Source organism: Patagioenas fasciata, chromosome 28 (genome assembly GCF_037038585.1).
Source record: "Patagioenas fasciata isolate bPatFas1 chromosome 28, bPatFas1.hap1, whole genome shotgun sequence".
NCBI lineage: Eukaryota > Metazoa > Chordata > Aves > Columbiformes > Columbidae > Patagioenas > Patagioenas fasciata.
Window position 1 is genome coordinate 4,001,032 of NC_092547.1, and position 23,322 is coordinate 4,024,353.

The 23,322-nt window shown below is 50.4% G+C and overlaps 1 protein-coding gene across 5 annotated transcripts in view; it reads right to left on the reverse strand.

Annotated features, from left to right (window-relative positions):
- Positions 1 to 1,738: 1,738 nt before the first annotated feature.
- The window catches only part of DIP2B (disco interacting protein 2 homolog B), a 75,656-nt gene continuing 54,072 nt past the window's right edge, over positions 1,739 to 23,322 (reverse strand). For 3 of the 5 annotated variants that reach the window (XM_065858752.2, XM_065858751.2, XM_071800061.1), the window contains exons 16-38: positions 22,908 to 23,027; positions 21,984 to 22,098; positions 20,561 to 20,700; positions 20,221 to 20,357; positions 19,852 to 19,932; positions 19,256 to 19,383; positions 18,388 to 18,502; positions 17,237 to 17,438; positions 16,104 to 16,213; positions 15,881 to 15,961; positions 15,222 to 15,345; positions 14,451 to 14,572; positions 13,796 to 13,907; positions 13,215 to 13,324; positions 12,372 to 12,502; positions 11,677 to 11,845; positions 10,611 to 10,781; positions 10,086 to 10,147; positions 9,947 to 10,004; positions 9,328 to 9,402; positions 7,757 to 7,934; positions 7,548 to 7,671; positions 1,739 to 6,503 (exon numbers count right to left, since the gene is read on the reverse strand). In XM_065858752.2, coding sequence (XP_065714824.1) covers positions 6,251 to 6,503; positions 7,548 to 7,671; positions 7,757 to 7,934; positions 9,328 to 9,402; positions 9,947 to 10,004; positions 10,086 to 10,147; positions 10,611 to 10,781; positions 11,677 to 11,845; positions 12,372 to 12,502; positions 13,215 to 13,324; positions 13,796 to 13,907; positions 14,451 to 14,572; positions 15,222 to 15,345; positions 15,881 to 15,961; positions 16,104 to 16,213; positions 17,237 to 17,438; positions 18,388 to 18,502; positions 19,256 to 19,383; positions 19,852 to 19,932; positions 20,221 to 20,357; positions 20,561 to 20,700; positions 21,984 to 22,098; positions 22,908 to 23,027 — 2,918 coding nt within the window. In that variant the 3' untranslated portion in view covers positions 1,739 to 6,250. The remainder of the gene's footprint in view (positions 6,504 to 7,547; positions 7,672 to 7,756; positions 7,935 to 9,327; positions 9,403 to 9,946; positions 10,005 to 10,085; positions 10,148 to 10,610; positions 10,782 to 11,676; positions 11,846 to 12,371; positions 12,503 to 13,214; positions 13,325 to 13,795; positions 13,908 to 14,450; positions 14,573 to 15,221; positions 15,346 to 15,880; positions 15,962 to 16,103; positions 16,214 to 17,236; positions 17,439 to 18,387; positions 18,503 to 19,255; positions 19,384 to 19,851; positions 19,933 to 20,220; positions 20,358 to 20,560; positions 20,701 to 21,983; positions 22,099 to 22,907; positions 23,028 to 23,322) is intronic. The other 2 variants (XR_011735994.1, XM_071800062.1) reach the window with 2 other exon arrangements.

Here is a 23,322-nt window from a genome sequence, read left to right on the forward strand (position 1 = left end):
CAAACCAGGTGATTCCTATAAAACCCAAACCAGGTGATTCCTATAAAACCCAAACCAGGAAATTTCCTATAAGACCCAAACCAGGTGATTCCTATAAAACCCAAACCGGGGTGATTTCCTATAAAACCCAAACCCAGGTGATCCCCAACACAACTGGAAACCCATCCCAGGATTTTCAGCATCTCCCACCTCATCCCACACAAGATTATATTAAAAACGCTTTTAATTAAAGCTTTAGTGTAACTTTCCCCCCTCCGCATTATTTCATTTGCAGTTTTCAACATTTATTTCAGTTTCACCTCCTCGAAGCCCCCCTTGTTTTACCAAACATTTTATCTATGTAAAGTCAAACTAATTAATAATGGAGGTGATTTATTTGCAATAAATCCTGGCTCCGTTCCCCTGACAAACCTCGATTCACACAACAATTCAAAGCAATTTTTTTTTAAGGGGTTTTCTCAGTATTACACAAATAATTTTAAAATACAGGAGAGATTTAGTGAAAATGAAATGTTTGCAGAGGACACCACAGTAGAATTTGTACACATCATTTGTAGGAAACGACGTGTCTACGGACACAGACACACAGCAGCTGGGGTTAGATTATAATGTTAAATTACACCCTTGGTACTAAACCGAATCCCAGAACGTCAGGGGTTGAAGGGACCTGGAAAGCTCACCCAGTGCAATCCCCCCATGGAGCAGGAACACCCAGCTGAGGTTCCACAGGAACCAGGCGGGTTTGAATGTCTGCAGAGAAGGAGACTCCACAACCCCCCTGGGCAGCCTGGGCCAGGCTCTGCCACCCTCACCACGAACAAGTTTCTGCTCATATTTAAGCAGAACCTCCTGTGTTCCAGTTTGCACCCATTGCCCCTTGTCCTGTCACTGGTTGTCACTCAGAAGAGCCTGGCTCCATCCTCCTGACACTGCCCCTTTCCATATTGATCCCCAGCAATGAGTCCCCCCTCAGTCTCCTCTTCTCCAGCTCCAGAGCCCCAGCTCCCTCAGCCTTTCCTCACACGGGAGATGCTCCACTCCCTCCAGCATCTTGGTGGCTGCGCTGGACTCTCTGCAGCAGTTCCCTGTCCTTCTGGAGCTGAGGGGCCACAACTGGACACAAGATTCCAGGTGTGGTCTCCCCAGGGCAGAGCAGAGGGGCAGGAGAACCTCTCTGACCTACTGACCACCCCTTCTAACCCACCCCAGGTCCCATTGGCTTCCTGGCCACAAGGGCCCAGTGCTGGCTCATGGTCACCCTGCTGTCCCCAGGACCCCCAGGTCCCTTTCCCCTGCACTGCTCTCTAACAGCTCATTCCCCAACTTACACTGGAACCTGGGGTTGTTCCTGCCCAGATTCAAGACTCTACACTTGCCCTTGTTCTATTTCATTAAATTGTTCCCTGCTCAGCTCTCCAGCCTGTCCAGGTCTCTGATGGCAGCACAGCCTAAACAATATCTTAACATTTATGAATATATTAAAATAAATTATATATGGTTAGGTCGTGCTTAAAAACTCCATCTAGTCTGTGTTCAGTGTTGAGCTCAGGTCTAACTCTGGTTTCAAGAGCTGAACAGCCCAGCGCTGCAGGTACAAGCGCCATACTTTACATTTCTATACACAGATGATGTAAAATGTTTGGAAACACCCCAACAATTCCTCCCTTTCACCAAAGGACAAACACTAAACAGCATTTAGTTCCTTAAAATACAAATATCAGTGAAACCAAGCGAGCAATCAGGCATCAATATTTATTAACACAAGACAAAGGAAACACAATCAATGAGTTAATGGAACACCGTCCAGCCCGATGTTAAATTGAAAAATGAATAGCTAAGCTAATTTTAAATAAATAAAAACTTTATACATAATTACATAATGCTGTAGTCTGAATGTGGCGATGGTCGACAGAAACTAAAGAAAAATTGCAGATAGGGCTAAAATTTTGCAACCTTGTTTTAGGACAGTTAGTGTGCCACGTCGCAATTGCATTTATTTAAGTCAGAAATTGCAGTGCAAATCTTAAAATGACCTGTGCCCATGTGTTTTCCTTAGGGAATATTGAGAAACAGTACGACATACAAACCAGTTTAGTTCGAAGTGTTAAGGATTCCTGATGTTTCAGTTTGGCTGCAGCTGTTCGCGTGGAACCCGATGGGCGAGAGCGGGAGATAATTCACCTTTACCACTGGAGAAGCCGCAAAACCGAACTGGGGGGAGAGGCCGAGTCTGCGGCTCGAGGGCAAAACTGGATCTGGGAAAAACACCCGGGTCTGAACTGGATTTGGGAGCAGCGCCTGGGTCTGAACTGGATTTGGGAGCAGCACCCAAGTCTGAAATGGATTTGGGAGCAGCACCCGAGTCCGAACTGGATTTGGGAGCAGCACCCAGGTCTGAACTGGATTTGGGAGCAGCACCTGAGTCCGAACTGGATTTGGGAGCAGCACCCAGGTCCGAACTGGATTCGGGAGCAGCACCCAGGTCCGAACTGGATTCGGGAGCAGCACCTGAGTCTGAACTGGATTCGGGAGCAGCACCTGAGTCTGAACTGGATTTGGGAGCAGCACCTGACTCCGAACCCCAACATGCACCATCCTTAGCAATGCTCTGGGGTTTATCCCAGTTTGGGATCTTTGCAAACAAGAAACCATCCTAAAGTAAAACGGTCCCTGCCCGCGACACCACGTCACCGTCCAGCAGGGCGGAAGCACAAACTGCCCCCAATTTCCAAGGAGACAAATACGTTTGAGCGCGTGGTGCTGTGCGGTTCGTTACCTTGTTGGGGGATTTTGTCTCATTGGCAGAGGAAGGAGGGACAGGGCCTGGGAATGGGGTGACAATCAGGACCTGCACTCGCAGCTCTGCAGTTGCTCCTCTCCAGGGCTGCTTGCGATGCTGATGAATTAGAACCAGGGCAGCTGCTCCGTGTCACTTAGTGACCGTGTCACTTACTGACCGTGTCACTTACTGACCGCCAGCAATGGAACGTTATCTCGTTCCATGGGCAGGACCAGTTCTGTGACATGGAGAATGCAACACACCAGAGTAAAGAGCACATGGTAAACTCGGGAGATAAACCCAAACCGCGAGGAGCGATCAATACCCGGCCAAAGAACAAACGAGGGGGAAAAACCCCACGAAATAATCCATTGTCACTCAAAAATGCCATTTCAGAAACCGCCTCCACCCAACTCATGCATGCATCCGCCAGGAAAGAAAGACAATCCTAGAACTGGACTTCAAATCCACTCCAATGGACAAATAGTTCTTTGTCATAACAATTATTTAAAGTCTTGAGTAAGAAAAAGGTCAAGACCATCAGAATCTTTTCTGAAATGGGCACAATGAGGCTGCACTTTGCGTGCAAGAAAACCAGAACTGAAGCGATGTGTAACGTGTGATCACAAGACTCTGCTGGTGGGGAAGGGCGGATTTCTGGGCGCTTTACACCCAAACCAAGTTGTGGTGCCGGCTGCACAGTCGCAGTCACCGCTCCTGTGGCCAGTGCGTTAAAACTAAAGATACTGAAGGCTTCACGCACGGGTGTTTCGGGACACATGTTAATAAAGCAGATGGTGTTTCGGCTGTGGCCGGAACCACCCCCTGCGATCGCACCCACGGCAGCTGCGGCACCAAATGTTCAAAACGTGCCCCTGTAATTGAAGAATCTGCAGAGAACCCTTAAATCCAGACTTGCCATAACAACTCCCAGTTTCTACATCGATTCCCCCACCAAATTTTTCCAAAATATCGTTCACAAGTTTTCTCCTGTTTTTCAGCAATAAACTAACAGAAGGTGGGAGGAGTGCAAGGCCAAAACGGGGATGGATACACCGGGTTCTGCTCCACGGGGGCTCCGCAGTTCAGCCCATGAACCCTTACAAAATGCCTACAAACTACCTGAGGTAACGTGGAGCGTTTTAACTCAAACCTGTTGCGGCGTCTGGTCTGGGCTCTTATTGCTTCCAAAATGTTTTCTTAGCATCTATAGGAATTCAATTGTTCTTAAAAGGTGTGTTGGGTGAAATAAAGGTAATTGGGAGTCAAAGCTTATTTTGAAGGTGGGGTTATTAATTTCCAGAGTTATTTAACGATGTGCGTACCAGAACTGCTCTGTCTCATTTTTGCGCTTCCTCCTACAAAAGAACAATCTCGTTCCACATAAAGCCCAGAATGATCCAATTCTTTGTCCTGAATGCAACGTGGGCCATTGCCTCCCAGTTTAAAGCCCAATTATACCATTTCTTGCTCTACTGAGGGGGAATTTGGTCGTTATTCCAAACAGTGAATGTAACCGTGTGTCCATCCAAAGGGGTTTGTTTTGCCTTCAAGGCCCAGGTGGGACAGAGGTCAGGGTTAAGGTCAGGGTCAGGGTTAGAGTTAGGGTTAGGGTCAGGGTTAGGGCTAGGTTTAGGGTTAGGGTCAAGGTTAGGGTTAGGGTTAGAGTCAGGGTTAGGGTTAGGGTCAGAGTTAGGGTCAGGGCTAGGGTTAGGGTTAAGGTCAGGGTTAGGGCCAGGGTCAGGGTTAGGGGCAGGGTCAGGGTTAGGGGCAGGGCCAGGGTTAAGGTCAGGGTCAGGATTAGGGTCAGGGTTAGGGCCAGGGCCAGGTCAGGGTTAGAGTCAGCGTCAGGATTGGGTTAGGGTTAGGGTTGGGGCTAGGATTATGGTCAAGGTTAGCGTTAGGGTTAGAGTCAGGGTTAGGGTTAGGGTTAGGGTCAGGGCTAGGGTTAGGGTTAGAGTCAGGGTTAGAGTCAGGGTTAGGGTTAGGGTCAGGGTTAAGGTCAGGGTTAGGGCCAGGGTTAGGGTCAGGGTCAGGATTAGGGTCAGGGTTAGGGCCAGGGCCAGGTCAGGGTTAGAGTCAGCGTCAGGATTGGGTTAGGGTTAGGGTCGGGGCTAGGATTATGGTCAAGGTTAGCGTTAGGGTTAGAGTCAGGGTTAGGGTTAGGGTCAGGCTTAGGGTCAGGGCTAGGGTCAGGGTTAAGGTCAGGGTTAGGGTCAGGGTTAGGGTCAGGGTCAGGGTTAGGGTCAGGGTTAGGGCCAGGGCCAGGTCAGGGTTAGAGTCAGCGTCAGGATTGGGTTAGGGTTAGGGTCAGGGCTAGGATTAGGGTCAGAGTCAGGGTTAGGATGAGGGTCAGGGCCAGGGTCAGGGTTAGGGTCAGGGTTAAGGTCAGGGTCAGGATTAGGGTCAGGGTTAAGGTTAAGGTCAGGGTTAGGGTCAGGGTTAGGGCCAGGGTCAGGGTTAGGGTCAGGGTTAGGGCCAGGGCCAGGTCAGGGTTAGGGTCAGCATCAGGGCTGGGTTAGGGTTAGGATGAGGGTCAGGGTTAGGATGAGGGTTAGGTCAGGTTTAGGGTCAGGGTCAGGCCGATGCTGCCGCCTGGTTCAGTATTTTGGACTCGCACTGCCATTTCTACCCAATTCCATGGTAACGTTTCAATTCCGCTGCTTCTAGAAATGACAAACCATAGTTTGCTCTGCGCTGCGAGACGTTTCTGACCGCGGGAAAAGACGACGTACGGAACGAGAAACCTGGTGGAAGATGCGTGTATCTCACGGTAGTTTTTCTAACCAAACATAATTAGGCTCAGGACCACAAAAGTTACTTAAAGTCCTTAAAAATTTCTACCTTCAGCTGTCATCGTTATCCAAGTTAATCTTCTATCTAAGTGAATTATGTATAATAATATTTACATATTTAAAATATAGGCAAAATTCTTTTTAAATTCAAGAAATATCTATATGAATAAGTAACTCTTAGATTCCGTAAGTTATTGATTTGGTCATGGTACAATTTTAAATAAGCTGTGTGACCCCGTGGAATGAACAGCTGCAAAGTACATGAGATAGCAGGGAACTGCAGAACTCTGATGACCCTTTTCTTAATAGTTTATTATCTTACCTAAATAAACCCTCCCCTTATAGAATCCTAAACCAGGATTAGATAAAAATACAAATATGTACAACAGATGAAAAAAGTAACACTACTGTAAAGGCCTTAGGAGTTTTGTAGCTCACACACTTGTCAACTTTGCGTTTTCTATAAAGCTAATATTTCAGTAAACTGTTACCAATGTTTGCCATTGTCTACCACATTTCCCCGTGTCCGTCGGTAGTTAACGAGGTCTTAACACCACAGGGTGAGATGAAGGGAATGTGGCAGCGAGCTCAAGTATTAGTATTCACCAGCTTGGTTTCTACAGCCGCCCGGGGCGCTCGGTGGTCCCGCAGCTCCCCCCACGTCGCTCCCCGTGCATTACATGTTGTAGGCGACGTAGATGGGGTCCAGCTGATCGGCCAGGAAGCTGTCGCGCAGGTGCATGCGCTGCTTCTCGCCTCTGGAGTTGATGGGGATGACGCCGGGATCCACCACCACCACCACCCCCACGATCAGGTAGTGCTCCTCCAGCACCACGTTGGTCACCAGCGGAACCAGGTCCAGCGCCTCCTGCTCGCAGCCGCACAGCTCCACCACCACCACCAGCAGGTTGGTCCAGGTGAACACGGCGCTGGGAAACGGGAAATCGGGAGGGAAAAATGGGGGGGAGAAACAATAAGGGGAAGGGAAGGGGGAAGAGAGAGGAAGAGGGGGGGAGAGGAAGAGGGGGGGAAGAGGAAGAGGGAGAGAGGAACAAAAAGGGAAAGGGGGGGAAAGGGAAAGGGAAAGGGAAAGGGAATGGGAAAGGGAAAGGGAAAGGGGGAGGAAGGGAAAGAGGGGGGGAAAGGAAAGAGGGGGGAAAGGAAAGAGGGGGGGAAAGGAAAGAGGGGGGGAAAGGAAAGAGGGGGGAACAGGAAAGAGGGGGGGAACAGGAAAGAGGGGGGGAACAGGAAAGAGGGGGGGAACAGGAAAGAGGGGGGGAACAGGAAAGGGGGGGGAAAAGGAAAGAGGGGGGAAAAGGAAAGAGGGGGGGAAAAGGAAAGAGGGGGGGAAAAGGAAAGAGGGGGGAAAGGAAAGAGAGGAGGGAAAGGAAAGAGAGGAGGGAAAGGAAAGAGAGGAGGGAAAGGAAAGCGGGGGGGAAAGGAAAGCGGGGGGAAAAGGAAAGCGGGGGGAAAAGGAAAGGGGGGGGAAAGGAAAGAGAGGAGGGAAAGGAAAGGGGGGGAAAAGGAAAGCGGGGGGGGAAAAGGAAAGAGGGGGGAAAGAACCCAACAAACAAAAGCAGCAAACAGAGCCCCCGGTTATTTTCGCAGACACAAAGCTGCCCGGTTTACAGTTCCTTCCCCTGGCCCTGGGCTGCATCTCCACGTCACCCAAGCCCAAGCCCATTCCTGCTCAGACACAGCCGGCACAGCCGCGGGACGGACAACCCAGCGCCGCCTCCACTGCCTCCAACTGCAACGGCTCTTGACACCACAGAGCGGGAAATCGCCGCTTCTATTGTGAATTACGGCTCGTGAGAAAACACTGAGTCGGTCAGCGCGGTATTATTCCCATCCACAGATGGGAAACGAGGTGCGTGGCTTGCTGACGGTAACACAAGAAACTATCTGGATTTGCCTTATCTTTTCTATGAAACCCTACGCTGCTCCATTTTGGCTACGTGGGGATGTTTTACCATTCGGCGATGCTCCTGTGCGTCCGCGACACCGACGTCTCGATGTCGATGGGGTGGTAGCGCAGGCCCCTCAGCTCCAGGGTCTCATCCAGGGCTCCCACAACGTACAGCGCGTCGTGGCGCTCTGGGGAGGAGAGGTGGGAAACGGGCTGGGAAACGGCACCCAAGAAAGGGAATTTAGGGGAAATAAAGACCCATTTGTGTGGTACCTCCGCTGGCGGCCGTGAGCTCCGTCCGCCGGACAAAGCCGAGGTACCCGGTCCGAGCCCAAAGCGTCTGCGCCGCGTCGCCGAAGCTCAGCCGCGTGTTGAAATGATCGGCCTGGAGGGTTTCGTTGTCGTAGATGGTGTAGTAGCCGCTGGCTGTGTGTGGACTGTTCACCCAGATCTGGATGGAAGGGAGAAACTGTCAGGGGAAAGGGGGAGGAAGGGAGGAGGAAAGGAGAGGAGGAGGAGGAAAGGAGAGGAGGAGGAGGAAAGGAGGAGGAGGCGGAGGAAAGGAGGAGGAAAGGAGAGGAGGAGGAAAGGAGAGGAGGAGGAAAGGAGAGGAGGAGGAAAGGAGAGGAGGAGGAGGAAAGGAGAGGAGGAAAGGAGGAGGAAAGGAGGAGGAAAGGAGGAGGAAAGGAGGAGGAAAGGAGGAGGAAAGGAGGAGGAAAGGAGGAGGAAAGGAGGAGGAAAGGAGGAGGAAAGGAGAGGAGGAGGAGGAAAGGAGGAGGAAAGGAGAGAAGGAGGAGGAAAGGAGAGAAGGAGGAGGAAAGGAGAGAAGGAGGAGGAAAGGAGAGAAGGAGGAGGAAAGGAGAGGAGGAGGAGGAAAGGAGAGGAGGGAAAGGAGGAGAGGAGGAGGAGGAAAAGAGAGGAGGAGGAGGAAAAGAGAGGAGGAGGAGGAAAAGAGAGGAGGAGGAGGAAAAGAGAGGAGGAGGAGGAAAAGAGAGGAGGAGGAGGAAAAGAGAGGAGGAGGAGGAAAGGAGAGGAGGAGGAGGAAAAGAGAGGAGGAGGAGGAAAGGAGAGGAGGAGGAGGAAAGGAGGAGGAAAGAAGGAGGAAAGGAGAGGAGGAGGAGGAAAGGAGGAGGAAAGGAGAGAAGGAGGAGGAAAGGAGAGGAGGGAAAGGAGGAGAGGAGGAGGAGGAAAAGAGAGGAGGAGGAGGAAAAGAGAGGAGGAGGAGGAAAAGAGAGGAGGAGGAGGAAAAGAGAGGAGGAGGAGGAAAGGAGAGGAGGAGGAGGAAAGGAGAGGAGGAGGAGGAAAGGAGGAGGAAAAGAGAGGAGGAAAGGAGAGGACGCTACAAAACCAGAGCATCTGTTGAGAGTTAAAATGAAGCAGATGACGAAGTGCAACAAGAAGGTTCTGTCTCTAAGGTTTTCCAGATCCAAAAATGTTTTGCGTTTAGCTCAAACCTCCAAATATCCTGCGGAATCTTAGAAACGCGTCGTGCAGGTCCACCCTCCTGATAACGAAGCTGAGGATTAACCCAGTACATCAACTGGGGATTTTTATAACATGTGAGGTCCGACAATCGATCACTTGTCAACGCAGACCAAACATACCGGTGTGCAAGCAAGATAATGTAAATTAGATTATTTGGAGGCCAGTTATGCAAGACTGAGAGCGGAACAAGCCTTCCTTGCTGTTTGGCTTTTTCTTTACACTTGATGGTAAAGTAACACACCCAAAATGTGAGCGCTCCAGCAATAATCCAGCTCAGAAAGGCCTGTGAGTATCACCTAATTGAACAAAGAGAATACAACACAAGCAGAAGCTGCTCAAAGAGCGGAATCCGCGCTTACCTCCCCGAGATGAGAATCTCCAAGAGGCCCTTTGGTCTCGGGATTAACGATGACCACCTTGACTCCAGGTAGGATCTAAAGATCACAACAAGAAATACGTAATCCACGTATGAATTATCTTCACCTACAACTGAAATGCACAGGCTGTTCATTTACCTACAGAAATGCAGGATTTCAGCTGGGGAATGACCAGTGGGTGTAGAACACACCAGCACACGTACCCTGAAGTCCGCTCGCTCTATTTCACGACTCAAGAGCCACAGCGGTGAGGGATTCTAGGCCTGTCAGTGTTGTTAGCCCCTCATTTTGCAGAATTCAATGTTAAAAACTACTATGGAACACCTTTTTGTTAATCCATGTAAAGAAGGGAATAAGAGCTGCGGTAAATCTCAAGCACGTGCTGATTTCAAGGATACGAGAGCCAGCACTTTTGCTACGGCTCATTTACTGTCAACAGAACCAATTCTCCCAATCGCTTCAGCAAAACGTGCTCTTAAATCAACAGGAGGAACGGTGGAACCAACTGCCACCTCTTCTCACGCCACACGGCTACAAATGTACAGCAGAAGGGGTGTAAAAAGCGCTGTGTGTCGCGTCCCCGGGTCATAACGTGAGTTACCTTCCCCGACTCGGAAAGCAGAAGGCTCTGCGGAGCTCCCCTTTCCACCAGCCGCACTCTGGAAGTAAAGATAACGTGGTCAGGGCAAAGGAAAAAGAGCTGAAATCTACTGAGAGGTGTGATAATAAACTTAGTGTACCTGTCATGTCTCAAGGACTTCAGATCGACGTAGACCGTGGTGGGGTCCGGCCCAGACGTTCCCTGAAGAGTTAACATGAGAAAACAAACCCAAACCTTAACGTAGCTACAGAAGTCAGGGTAACTTCTGCTTGAGCTCGTGAACGTTTCCAGGGGTTTCTTACTGGCAATAAATCCCTGTTCCAATTTCCCCCCTCTGCACTAAGGGCTATTTTCTCTCTATAGAGTGTGTGGGTGTTTGTGGGGCAGGGGGAACACCGAGCGCTCTGAGCCACCAGCCCTGGAGCAACCGCTCACTGTGTATACAGAAATAAACGGTTCTCTAATGGCACACTCCAGTTGTTCCGAGCATCTGTGATCCAATCTGGCAGCTGAAAACAAGAGGAGTTGCTCAAATCTTGTGCCAGCTGTTCCCACAAGGAGACGCCGGGCTGTGCTGACACAGGAGGGAATTTGACCGTTCGGAGTACGAGGGAATCTGGAAATGCGGCGCCAGCGACAGACGCGCTGGAAGGCGCCGGGTTACCTGCAAACAGATGGCGACGTTGACCCTGGAGCCGAAGGTGGTGCTGACGGCGCGGGAGGACAGGCCGATGTCTTTGAAGAGCTTGGAGAAGGAATGAGTGAGGGCCACGCGCGGCCGCTCCTCCGCAACCACCACGCAGGTGCGGACGCAGGACAGGTTGATTCCTCGCGCCTGGAAAAGGCGTAAACGAGCGCAAAGGGCTGTGTTAATTACCTCTGTGCCCACACGAGCAGCGATGTTTGCTTTTCATCCCTGGAATCCTAACTAAATCATTTAAGAAATGTAGGACAAACCCCGTTCTTGTATTCAAATGCTTCCTTTTTTCAGCTATTTGTAGTTATGCGTTTGACCAGAGCCTGGAAATACTGCTAGAACAAAATATGCATTAACAGCGCTTCGTCCTCTGCTACCGAACGTAGCATCGCGTGTTCCCGCAGTGCTTTCCGGCAAAGATTACGTCTGTTATTCACTATTTATATAGAGGGAAACCAAACCAAGTGAGAGTAAAGTCATGTAGTGGGATGACAGAGTCCTCAACAAAACTGGGACCAGAATCCATTATTATGGTCATGAACGTGCTGAACGGCGCTGGGCAGCTGTTGGAATCTGTGCGTTCTTCTCTTTTCCTGGTGGTTCAACCCAGAGCTGACGCCCCTGTGCCACCAACAGAACAAGTGACCCTCGCTCCCATAGACGGAGCCCACTGCTTCAGTTTATATCAGCACACCCCGCGTATAAAGGAACCTCAAGTGTTTTCTGTAGGTTTTATCCCTTCCTCTCATCTGCAAGGAGCAAACGGCTCCATTTAGCGCACGGCGTGTGCGCATGGCGGAGCCTCCTCCGCAGCCCGTCACACAAGCGGCTCCAGCGCTGCGCTGCACTCTCCTCCATTTCTACCCTTTTCACCACCCGGGGCTGCAAACAGCGTTGTTGTGGCTTTCTGAGCAAGCTGAGGGCTGGAGAGCAGCACACCATGCAAACTGCTGTATTAACAACCGCATCGCCTCGCCCCATTGCCACGGCTTCCTTAATTTACGTAACACGGCATTCGGTTAACGTTTCTTACCTTTAACATTTCAACTTGGTTTCCAAGTCCCTTTGTGCACAGTTCCATGACTGAATAGGAACAGAAAGTGTCCCTTATTTTGTACTGGCTGACCGTAGATAACCAGAGAAAAAGGTTGGATTCCAGCTCCATAGGAGGAATTAAAATTGACTGGTGTCCAGAATACACACTGTGAAGAACATTAAGGAGGAAAACATTTTTATGTAGCATGTAGTTATCTTTAAATTAATATTTACTGGTTGTAGGACTCCGAGGCCAACTGATAATAGCGCCAATTCCCCCCTTGTGTAGCAACATGATTTTAAAAATACAGCTTATTATACAAGAATAACAATTGATACACATGCAAACGTGCACATGCAGAGTGGGAGAGAACTGGTTCAACCACACAGTTTACAGAAAGAAAACTCCCTTATTGCAACATATAATCAAGGAAGAAAGGCAAGAGAAACATTCTGGAGCCAGTAATATTTGGCAGCACAAATACACATAATCGAGATGGGATAACATCTTGCTAATCTGCAGGAAAAGGGAACCTATCCTTGGCAGTTCAAAGACAAATTCTCTCCTTATTGTAAATTAGTCATGTCAACATATCTGCGGGTGATTTACAACAGATAAGGACACGGGCTGCCGTTTCCCGTTTATAACCAGCCAAGAGTTCACCTTTTCCTCTCTCCCCTCTCCAGTCCTACCTGCAAAGGCACCAGAGCACAAAACCCAGGCCACAATAGGGGTCGAGACAGATGGCGATCTGCCGCGAGGAGTAGAGCTCGCACTGCAGCTTGATCGCCCTGCAAAGGCCGCTCACCGCCGCGTGGGACATCTGCAAGACGGGACAGAGACACCGCGACTCAGGGACATCCAACCGCGGCTCCACCCAGACGGTAACAACAAAGACAGGTTTGCCTTGAGAACACTTCTCCATAAACTGTGGTTTTCTCCCCTTCTGGAGCAGACGGAGAGCTCCGAATCATTTTAGTTGGAAAACACCTTTAAGATGATCGAGTCCAACTGTTCCCCACCCCAGCACTGCCCTATGTCCTGAGAACCTCATCTCCATGTCCAACCCTCCAGGGATGGTGACTCCACCACTGCCCTGGGCAGCCTGTTCAGTGCCCTTTGGGGAAGAATTGCAGAACCAGAAACTGTGACACCAACAGCTTAAAAGCATCAGGGATCTGACTCCCAGCGCAGCCCATCACTAACGACAGTCCAAGGCTTCCACGTTTCAGTGTCCTCTCCGCCGGCTGCGTTCCTGCTCTGTGCATCGCTGGCTGCTCGCACGGGCGGCTCCAGCGGGAGGCAGCAGCACAGCTCCCCATGCACTGGCAGGACCCGGCTTCCCACACTGCAGAGTGAATTCCTCAGCACAGTCACACTCACCCTCTGCCAGAACCCACAGCTTTACTGGAGGAAAAGCGAGGTCTATACTTAAGCTACAACAGTCAGCTTTGGTGGAGCTCGAGGGGGGAGATTCAGAATATCAACCGAAGACAGGACACGGCAAACCCACCTTCTGAAACGTGTTACTGTACCTTGACTCCTGTGAGCATGCCTGTTGTGGAAACACTGAAATCTAGATATGCCAACATTTCAGGTGTAGGGGGCTTATAGATCTGAGCCAGCCGCTTCCTGGGCAAGTCATCTGTACGAGAAAAGAGCAAACGCGGTTAGGTTTTTGATTACAGAACCAGTATTTGAAAGGAGAACACAACTTTGAAGAGACTGAGATGGACCATAGAGCTTTGCATTATTTCTCTTTCCAGAAGAGAGGGACTAATATATGAGAAGACTCTTGCTAGAGCTTCCATGTAGAATATTATTTACCCTCAGGAAAAGGGAGAAAAGACCAACTCGCTCTTGTCTCAAGGAAATTAACAGGTGTCTGTGATGTGGCTTTTCCATAAAACTGTTTTCCATGTGTAGCTCAACAAATGCGAAAGAGATGTCACTAAACGAGGTCAGACCTCGCTTATATCTTGAATATTTTTTCTAGATATTAAAACAACTCTTCAGAGCCATCCAGTTGGCATCCGAAACGGGGGACAGCGCCTCTGGAAGGCCGCGGTGACCCCTGCACGGAGCCTGAAGAGGTTTCCCGGCGCGTGGGGCGCACCTGTGTCGATGATGGTTGGCCAGGTTTTCACGTCCACGGCAGCAGCCGCCTCCCTGGATCGCAGCAGTCTCATCAGGGTCTGCGTTGTGAGTATACAGGCAGCTTTGCTGACCTGAAAACAGAAATACTTACTAACAAAACAACAAAAGCACATCGCAGTGGCCAGATTTGATGTTCGGAGAGTGTATTTTACATCTGCAGCCAACTTCCCTCAGCAGACCTGCAGTCATTTCTTTGGCTTTTGCAACACTGCTCTCTATTCTTCCTTCACTAAAACTCCAAACACAGGCTAAGATGCAAATAATCACGGCAAGACCTTTAAAACAGGTGAGAATATGGCTCGTCTACATCTAGCGCTCTCCCCCATGGGTCCTTCCTGGTTGCTGGGCTTGGGAAATCACTGAGAGCAGGATTTGTGCTTGCCCAGCCATAAGGAGCATCACTGTGAAATGTTAGGGGGTAACACCACGTTAGCATCCCTCGGAAAAGGATTTGCTTTGCCACAGGAGAGGTGGTTCTTGCATTTTCTGAACGAAAACACTATCCTTGGGTTACAAGACGCCCCTCGACCGCCGCTGTCACGCCAACCGTTTGCACGGTTGTGTGGACCACGGGTCTGGGCGGCCGAAGCGAGCGCTCGGGCCCCGTTACTCACTTCCACGATCATTCGCACAGTGGGCAGCGTAGCTGTGAGGCTCTGAGCGTGGGGCGGTCGCACGGTCACGGGGATGCAGCCAGCGTACAAGCAGCCATAGAACGCGGTGATGAGCTCAATGCCTGCAAGGACAGGACAGGCTGTAGTGTGGGGCGCTCACACCGGCCTTTCCCCGAGCTCTTTTCCTCCAAGCATCAGTTATAACTTCCACACACAAGACTTGAACAGCACGGAGTCCAAACGCTGCGGGCAGCACGACAAGGAAGCTCGGAAAGCTTGGGAAAGTGAACTAGGAAAAGGGAGAAGGCCGACCACACGGAAAACCAAGTGTCAAATGACTCAAAAGTCACTTCTCCCCGTGCTTGCCCGGGATGAAAAGCTGCCAACTGGCAACGCGGCTTCAGACAAACAAGATGTGACCAGAGCGGGAGCTGAGGAGCCTCTGGTCGGGTGACGGGCGCGTTTCTCAGCACATGCAGTTTTGCAGCGGACGTGTCGTACCAGATCACCACACACGTCTGTAAGTTTTTAATGTAAACATCACGGCACAGCAAGACCCAGCCAGGAGCGAGAAGGTACAAACTGGCTTTTCCAAAACGCTGTGGAATCCAAGTTCAAGTCCTGATAGTGCAAGAGGCAGAACTGGACCGGAGCGTCCTGCAGGCCCTAACGTCTCGCTGTTTCAAGCATCTCTCCTGTATTTCCAGCTCTCAAGGAAAGCCCAGGCTGCACTTCCGCACTGGGATGCAGTTGTAATTAAAACTCGCTTACCAGGAGGATAAAGAAGCACCACATTGTCTCCCGCATTGAGATGTCCTTTGTCACAGAGAACTGACGCGATCCTCTCGGCTTTTTTGTGCAACTGAAGGCAGGTGGCTGTGCACACAGTGGTTCCCTTGAAAGGAGACACAAATGCTCTAAACAAGGCCTGGCACACCACGGGTCAGTAAAACGGCTGCTGCAAAAAACATAAACCAGCCTCGCTTGCTAGTGTCAGTCTATAGCTACGAGTAATCTAGGCCTATAGGCTGCTGGCATTCAGTGAGCCGTTTACCCACTACGGTGTCAAAAAGACAGCGATGGAGTTAGAGCTGCTCTAGCAAGTGCTACCTTCCAGGAGTCAGTTCAGGTCTTCTTGCCCCAGAACCTTGCCAGAATATACTCAACAGGGATACACCATTAAATGACACAGGAACCAGTGGGACCTACAAACATGCTCAGTTTTAAAATGAAGCATTGAAGCACGACAGGCGTTTAGATGAAGTGACCTAGAGGTTCAAATTTTAAGTTATAAATCCATGGGCAAAATCTGATACAGAGAGTAAACAGAGGACGCTGGGGCGGGCAAAAGATTTTAACCACAGTGTCAAACTGGCGCTGAATAACACGCTGAGCACCTTAAAGAAACAACAAGTCAGCACTGACCGTACCTTGGCATTTAATAAAAGGAAGAGCGGGTGGTCAGGAGTTGCTTGAGCTCTCCACTGTAACACCTCTGTGAGGAACTGGTGCTGAAACAGAGAGGCAGTAATTAAATTAGTATTTAATTACTTCTACTTCAGAGGCAGCTCTATGTGCTTCACATTGCGGCTTCGCATTCAGCTGTAGGGTAAATTCTTTCCCATTCTCTTGCTGTAGCAACTACTGATTTACCTTTTTAACTAAATCGTTGTCTTCTATTTGACCAAGGTCTCTTCCAGAGGCTTGAGCAATGCGCTTCCCAGCAACCAGGTTCCCCACCATCACAGAGGCAGGGCCAACGCCTGTTGGGAAAGAACACGGACTTTTAATGCAAACAGAAAGGAACTATAGCATGTCTGTAGGATCCACTGCTCCTGGGGATGGATGCAAGGAGGTCATGAAACCTCCCTGACAGAGTTCAGAAGGGACTGAGACATGAATAAATCAGTAGAGAGAATCTCAATGAGTTAAGGGTAGGAATCAACATTCCTGACTGACAACACATGCAATAGGGGAATGAGCTATTAGAGAGCAGCGTAGGGGAAAGGGACCTGGGGACAGCAGGGTGAGCATGAGCCAGCACTGGGCCCTTGTGGCCAGGAAGCCAATGGGACCTGGGGTGGGTTAGAAGGGGGTGGTCAGTGGGTCAGAGAGGTTCTCCTGCCCCTCTGCTCTGCCCTGGGGAGACCACACCTGGAATCTTGTGTCCAGTTGTGGCCCCTCAGCTCCAGAAGGACAGGGAACTGCTGGAGAGAGTCCAGCGCAGCCACCAAGATGCTGGAGGGAGTGGAGCATCTCCCGTGTGAGGAAAGGCTGAGGGAGCTGGGGCTCTGGAGCTGGAGAAGAGGAGACTGAGGGGGGACTCATTCCTGGGGATCAATATGGAAAGGGGGAGTGTCAGGAGGATGGAGCCAGGCTCTTCTGGGTGACACCCAGTGACAGGACAAGGGGCAATGGGTGCAAACTGGAACACAGGAGGTTCTGCTTAAATTTGAGCAGAAACTTGTTCCTGGTGAGGGTGTCAGAGCCTGGCCCAGGCTGCCCAGGGGGGTTGTGGAGTCTCCTTCTCTGCAGACATTCAAACCCGCCTGGTTCCTGTGGAACCTCAGCTGGGTGTTCCTGCTCCATGGGGGGATTGCACTGGATGAGCTTTCCAGGTCCCTTCAACCCCTGACATTCTGGGATTCTGCGAAATGTGCCCCAGCCACAAGACAAGCTCTGGTGACCCCCAGGAGGACACTTGGTGTTGGACACATCCTACACCTTCCCAGGTCTGAGATTTTGAATTCATTTCACCGATGTTGAACAAAAGGGGCTCGTGTTACCTGGTTGTTTCTGCCTGGGTTTTGGCAAGTTCGTCACACAGGTGTGCGGGCACATGAGGATGTTGCAGGGATGCAGAGAGCCCTCTAGAAAGTGCTGTTTGGTCTGGGAGATGTGGATCCCTCCCAGCGGGGTTTTTGGCAAGGTGTTGGCTGGCACGAGAGCGAGGCAATACACACCCACTTGGTGAATGCTGTCAATGGCCTGGAGAAAGGAGAGACGGTCGCTGCAATTGCACAGCTGGGGACAGTCTGGTATTGGTTGCACTGCTGTGCTGCAAGATAAATCCCTGCATTTGTAAGGTACTGGGGAGCAAATCTGTAAAGGAAGATGAATTCCACTTCACCTCTGTCACACCAGTGAGCCCTATGGTAAGAGTTAAGTGCTTGTTAGCACCCCTGCCTTCATAGCCCATTTCATACACAAGAAATCCTTTTTTTAAATATTTCATGACCAAAATCCCAAAATATACACAGTTGCTTGATGAATCATACGATTTTGATCTCAGGTTTTTATCCATCTGTCTCCTCTGAACCATCACACTCTTCCTTCTTCATCCGCCTCAGCGTTCAGGCATCTCATCCATTATTCAGACCACCAGGTACTTCCCTGATTTTCCCCTCCGGTTTGCATACTTCTCAACCTGAAACATCACTCCCGAGAAGGACATACGTGCAATGCAGGTATTTGCTACTCATTCTGCTTTCCTAGGACCACACTCATTCAGCTCTTTAAACCTTTCTCTGCTTACTGTCTCCCCACTGAGAATGAATCTCCGAAGATAAGAGTGGCTTTAAAGTGTAACTATGAGCACCAGCACTATCCAAGATTAAAAGCAGAACTCTTAAACTGAGCCCTGGATCTGCTCTGCAGTGCTGAGGGCGTCTCTGCGCAGTCACCTTGCTGCCGTAACACCGACCGCTCCGGCAGAGCCGACGCTATTTTGTGGCACAGCCGCTTTCCCAAGCCCTTCAGGACATAACAGAACAGCTTGTACACAGCAGATGTACCCAGCTTGTGACCCTGCGAGAATACCGTGTGCCAAGAGGGATCAGGAGCCGGCTCTCCTTCCATGTGGGGCACGTCCACGGCCTCTGATCTGCCCCCGCGCCAAGGAAATGGCACCCACGTGTCACCCACGTAACGGGCTCACCTGCAGCACGCGGCTCATCCACTGGAAGCTGTCCTCCTCCGACGCGTCCGGCCGCTGCTCCGCCACCACCACGATCCTCTCGTCGTAGAACACAGACACGGAGAACACAGCAATCCTAAGGGAAAGGGGAGAGCGCATTGGCACAGATTCCAGTGTTACTGCTTGGGAAGAGGAAGCCAAGAAAACCGACTAAAGACACAACTCATAAAAAAACCCAACAACGAACACATGGGACAAAGAAAGAAAAAATATTAGACGGTTCAGATTGAGTCAAAAACTAAAGACTTCATGATATAAGGGATTAATCCCACCTTCCGATGAAACTCCTACATAGTGTAGTCCCTCACGCTCTCAGCCTGCTGTCACATTTCCATTCCAACCCATGGCAAATCACCAGCTCAATGAAAGCTTTAAAGTACCTACATGAGGTGGGGAGCTCGAGACCCCTGTTAACCCTCAGCGACACGAGCTCCAACGCTGCCCGAGCAGCCAGAAAATCATATCCACAACTGCTACATCAAATTCAGTATCTCCGGACATGAACGAAACTCTCCCTGCGTTGGCCAGCAGCTGAGTGCACAGACCTCAATGGAAATCCTACCGAGAATTAAATCCTCCGGGTGACTTATCTTGTTACTTGATCCCTTCCCCTAACGTACACAGACCTGATGAAAAACAGACAGGAAAGAGGGGAAAACAGACCCATACTGGGCAGGATCGGGCCAATTATCGTCTAAACCAAAACCATATTTAACTGAGCTACCCAAACAAAGGAATTACTGGAGAGAAATCAGACATCATACTAAAGATCCCATTTTATTATATTACACGGAGAAGCTGATGAGGGGGCAAGGTTTATTTTGCTAACCTTCCTCTGTAAACTGTTTTTATGGATTCTACCGCCAAGCCGGTGGCTACGATGTCGTCGGCATTGTGTCTGCGGCCACTAACGGTCAGCAGCCCGTCCATCTTCCCAACCACAAACACCAAACTGCCCTGGAAGATAAAACGGTATCTGTGATCACCTTCGCTAAAGTGCATATTCAAATATATTTGATGATTTGCTTATTTCCTAACTACGGCTAGATCGATGGAATTTGTAGAAAAGACATTTTCCTTCTCTTTAAATTACATAATTTATGGCTAAACGAGGAGAAGCACTGGTGAGATAAGACACTCCAGCATGTGCAGAACTGCCACACAAAAAGCTTCTTATGCTTGGTTTTAGAAGAATTGGCAATCTAAAAATGCATCAAGCAACATAGGAAGGCACCCTAACAATAATGTGATGGAAAAGCAAAGGTTCCCACTGGCTCAGGCAAATCCAGGAACTTTCAACTGTCTTATGCACAGCCAACCATCCTTGCACATATTTCTGTACCCAAATGCTTTTCTGTTACACGTGGAAGGCCACCAGCAGGAACAGAAGAACACGGCAGCGCGAGCTCCAGATGTGTTACGTACCGGTCCGACAAAGCCCAGCAAGCCGGAGCGGACGAACGGCACGTCGCCCACCGGAGAGCCCGCCGCGCTCACCGGGATCACCTGCAACGCAAGGAGGACGTGGAAGGAAAGCGCGTTTGCCCGAGGGTAGAAAACCATTCCCCACACGGAGAATTGCGCTATATGCACGTGGAGGGATGAGGAGAAGGGGCGGGAATCCTCGGTAGAGTCATTGGAGACCTTTATAAAAGGGGAGCACTGAATGTATCTACTGGGAAGAGTTTTTCAAGATATCTCTTTAAAAAACAACATTAAACCACACACCAGAGACTATACATGGCTACCAGCTCTACACAGGAAACAGGGAGAGATGCGTTCTCCTATACGTACCTCAAATGTGTTCTTGGTCACCCCCGCCAGCCCATAATACATCATTCCCCCTGCTCTGGAGCTAACGCAGATTTCCCCGATCTCGTCTGTTTTGCAGAGCTGCGGTGGCCCGTCAGGTTTCACTATGCACATCATCCCTAGGAGAAATGACGCACTGTTAAATAACCCCCGAGGTTTGCCTTGGAAAAGAACCGACGCGTTTAACGGCGACGGATCCGACCCGGCAGGGACCGTCCGACCCGCCCCAGCGCGGAGGCCGAACCGGGGAGAGAACACCGATCGGTTCTGTTTCTCAAACCGTTCGCAAATGGTCTCATAGGAGCCTCCTGCACGCCTTTACCTCCTGGCATCACGTGCCCGACATCCTGGACGGTCAGAGCAGAGTTTTTATCTTCAGTGTTGACGCGAATCACACCAAAACTCAGCCCGTTCATGGACAGGATGGCTCTGCCAGGCAAAGAAGCCCCGGGGACGCCAGGCCTGCCAAGGACACAAAATCAATACGGTACATCAGACACACAGGCTATTATTAGACTCTGATGAAGCTGGCGCAGCAACTGAAAAATGCATATTGCAGTGTCTCTTCTTTGCATAACAGATTTCAAGCTGTGGGATGGCGGCAGGGATTGCCTGCTGGAAAAGCCACGCTGATCAGTGCTTCAAACTGTATTCTTGGCAAGTGCAACTCTTTGATGAGCGCAGCTCTTTGCCTTACGCCGTGTTAAACACCTGCTCCCAGGCCTGATACAGCAACGGGCAGAAATAGACTATGGAAATGACTGTCCAAAGTGGCAGCAAATTTAGACACCTATTAGAGAGCAGTGTAGGGGAAAGGGAGCTGGGGGTCCTGGGGACAGCAGGGTGAGCATGAGCCAGCACTGGGCCCTTGTGGCCAGGAAGCCAATGGGACCTGGGGTGGGTTAGAAGGGGGTGGTCAGTAGGTCAGAGAGGTTCTCCTGCCCCTCTGCTCTGCCCTGGGGAGACCACCCCTGGAATCTTGTGTCCAGTTGTGGCCCCTCAGCTCCAGAAGGACAGGGAACTGCTGGAGAGAGTCCAGCGCAGCCACCAAGATGCTGGAGGGAGTGGAGCATCTCCCGTGTGAGGAAAGGCTGAGGGAGCTGGAGAAGAGGAGACTGAGGGGGGACTCATTCCTGGGGATCAGTATGGAAAGGGGCAGTGTCAGGAGGATGGAGCCAGGCTCTTCTGGGTGACAACCAGTGACAGGACAAGGGGCAATGGGTGCAAACTGGAACACAGGAGGTTCCACTGATATATGAGCAGAAACTTGTTCCTGGTGAGGGTGGCAGAGCCTGGCCCAGGCTGCCCAGGGGGGTTGTGGAGTCTCCTTCTCTGCAGCCATTCAAACCCGCCTGGTTCCTGTGGAACCTCAGCTGGGTGTTCCTGCTCCGTGGGGGGATTGCACTGGATGAGCTTTCCAGGTCCCTTCAACCCCTGACATTCTGGGATTCTGTGATTCTGTAATCTCAGCCTTAAGAATCCACGCTAGCTGTGTAAATCAGGAGCAGGAAAAAGCAGGACACAGCTCCTACGGGCATTGCTGAGCCGTCACACAGAGGGAAAAACGCACTCGTATCTTAAGATAAATGTTTAACAACTTAAAACTTGAATACCTGAGTGCACACAGTAAATGCCAGTGGAGCTTATTGCATGCTTAAGTCAACTATGAGCAAGCGATGTGTGAACAAAGCTCAGCCTGGATGGCTGCCTCCAGCAAACAGAGCGCGATGCCGCACGCCCGTTACCTCCGTATGGCAATAGTCATCGCTTCTGGAGACGTGGCGCAGGGACAAATGGCCTCTGGTTTCAGCCCGTGGCTCTGAAACAAGCTCAGGAAGGCATCGCATGAGGACACGGACCCTGGAGAAAAGGAAGGAAACACACCACTACGTCTTCACATAATTTGATTTAAAAAATGGTCTGTAAAATAACCTAGAAATAAACGCAGTGTATTTACAGAGTGTATTTACTGTATCACTTCCAAAAGAGCGGCCACAAGTGCCTACTGAATGGGACTTGGGAAGAGGTGCATCCTCTGGAATAATTCTACATTTCTCCCCCAATTTCCTTCAGTGTTGTCACATCCTCACGGGACAACAACAGGCTCCAAACACTTTCCAAACCTCCAACCATTAGTGCGCATATGTAGGCTCGGTTTCCATGCAGCACGCGTAACCAAACCAGGTCTGAGCGGACCCGAGCACCCCTTCCAGCTGCTGCCATCCAGACAAACGCTCTTAAGCCTTTTCACTAACAGCATTCCTTGCAGATTTTTCTGGGGATTTTTCCCCCTTCAAAGTTCTTCTTAAAAGCCTTTTACTTCACCCCCTGCGAGCAAATTAAATTCAATCTACCGGAATTCTGCTTCACATACAAGTTTCCCATTCAACTCTCCTCTTTCTTACTTTGCAGTGTCTTCCACAACTCGTGCTTGAAAGGATGAGGACACAGAAATCCCCCTGCCCTGGTGCTCGAGCACCACAACCCACAGCTCTGTGTCCCCAGCTGAAATCTGCGTGCAAGGATCTACAAAAGGAGTTAAGCTTGAGCCTGGTGAGAGAGCTGGCTGAGAAATCCCCCTCCGAAAGGCAGCAGGACGGGCATGGTCACAAGGATTTGCAGCATACTCGCAAGGATGTGCAGCATACAAGGATTTGCACCATACTCACAAGGATTTGCACCATCGGTTACGATCAGCATGCGCAGGGAGCTCAAACTGACGTCTCTTTGGTCTCGATGGGCCATCATGGCCCAGTGCAAGTCTCGACACTTGACTAAAGCGACTTTTGCTGCGAACCAACACAAAAAGAAAACGTTTAAGGACAAACAAAAGCTTTCCGTGAGGCATTTTCATAAGAGTACACAGCCCAACACTCCCAAATGAGAAAATTCTCACTGAAGCAAGCGACTTGAATTAATTGAGCCTGCAGGAACAGCAAACCCCAACACACAAGAGCATCTGCCCGCGCCAGGGTGGTCACCGCTGCAGCCGCTCCTCCAAAACGCAGAAATCATTGTCAGCACCTGCAGGGCTGCGGATCAACGGACCTTCCTGCGCTCAACTATTTGCTTGGTCTCATAAAA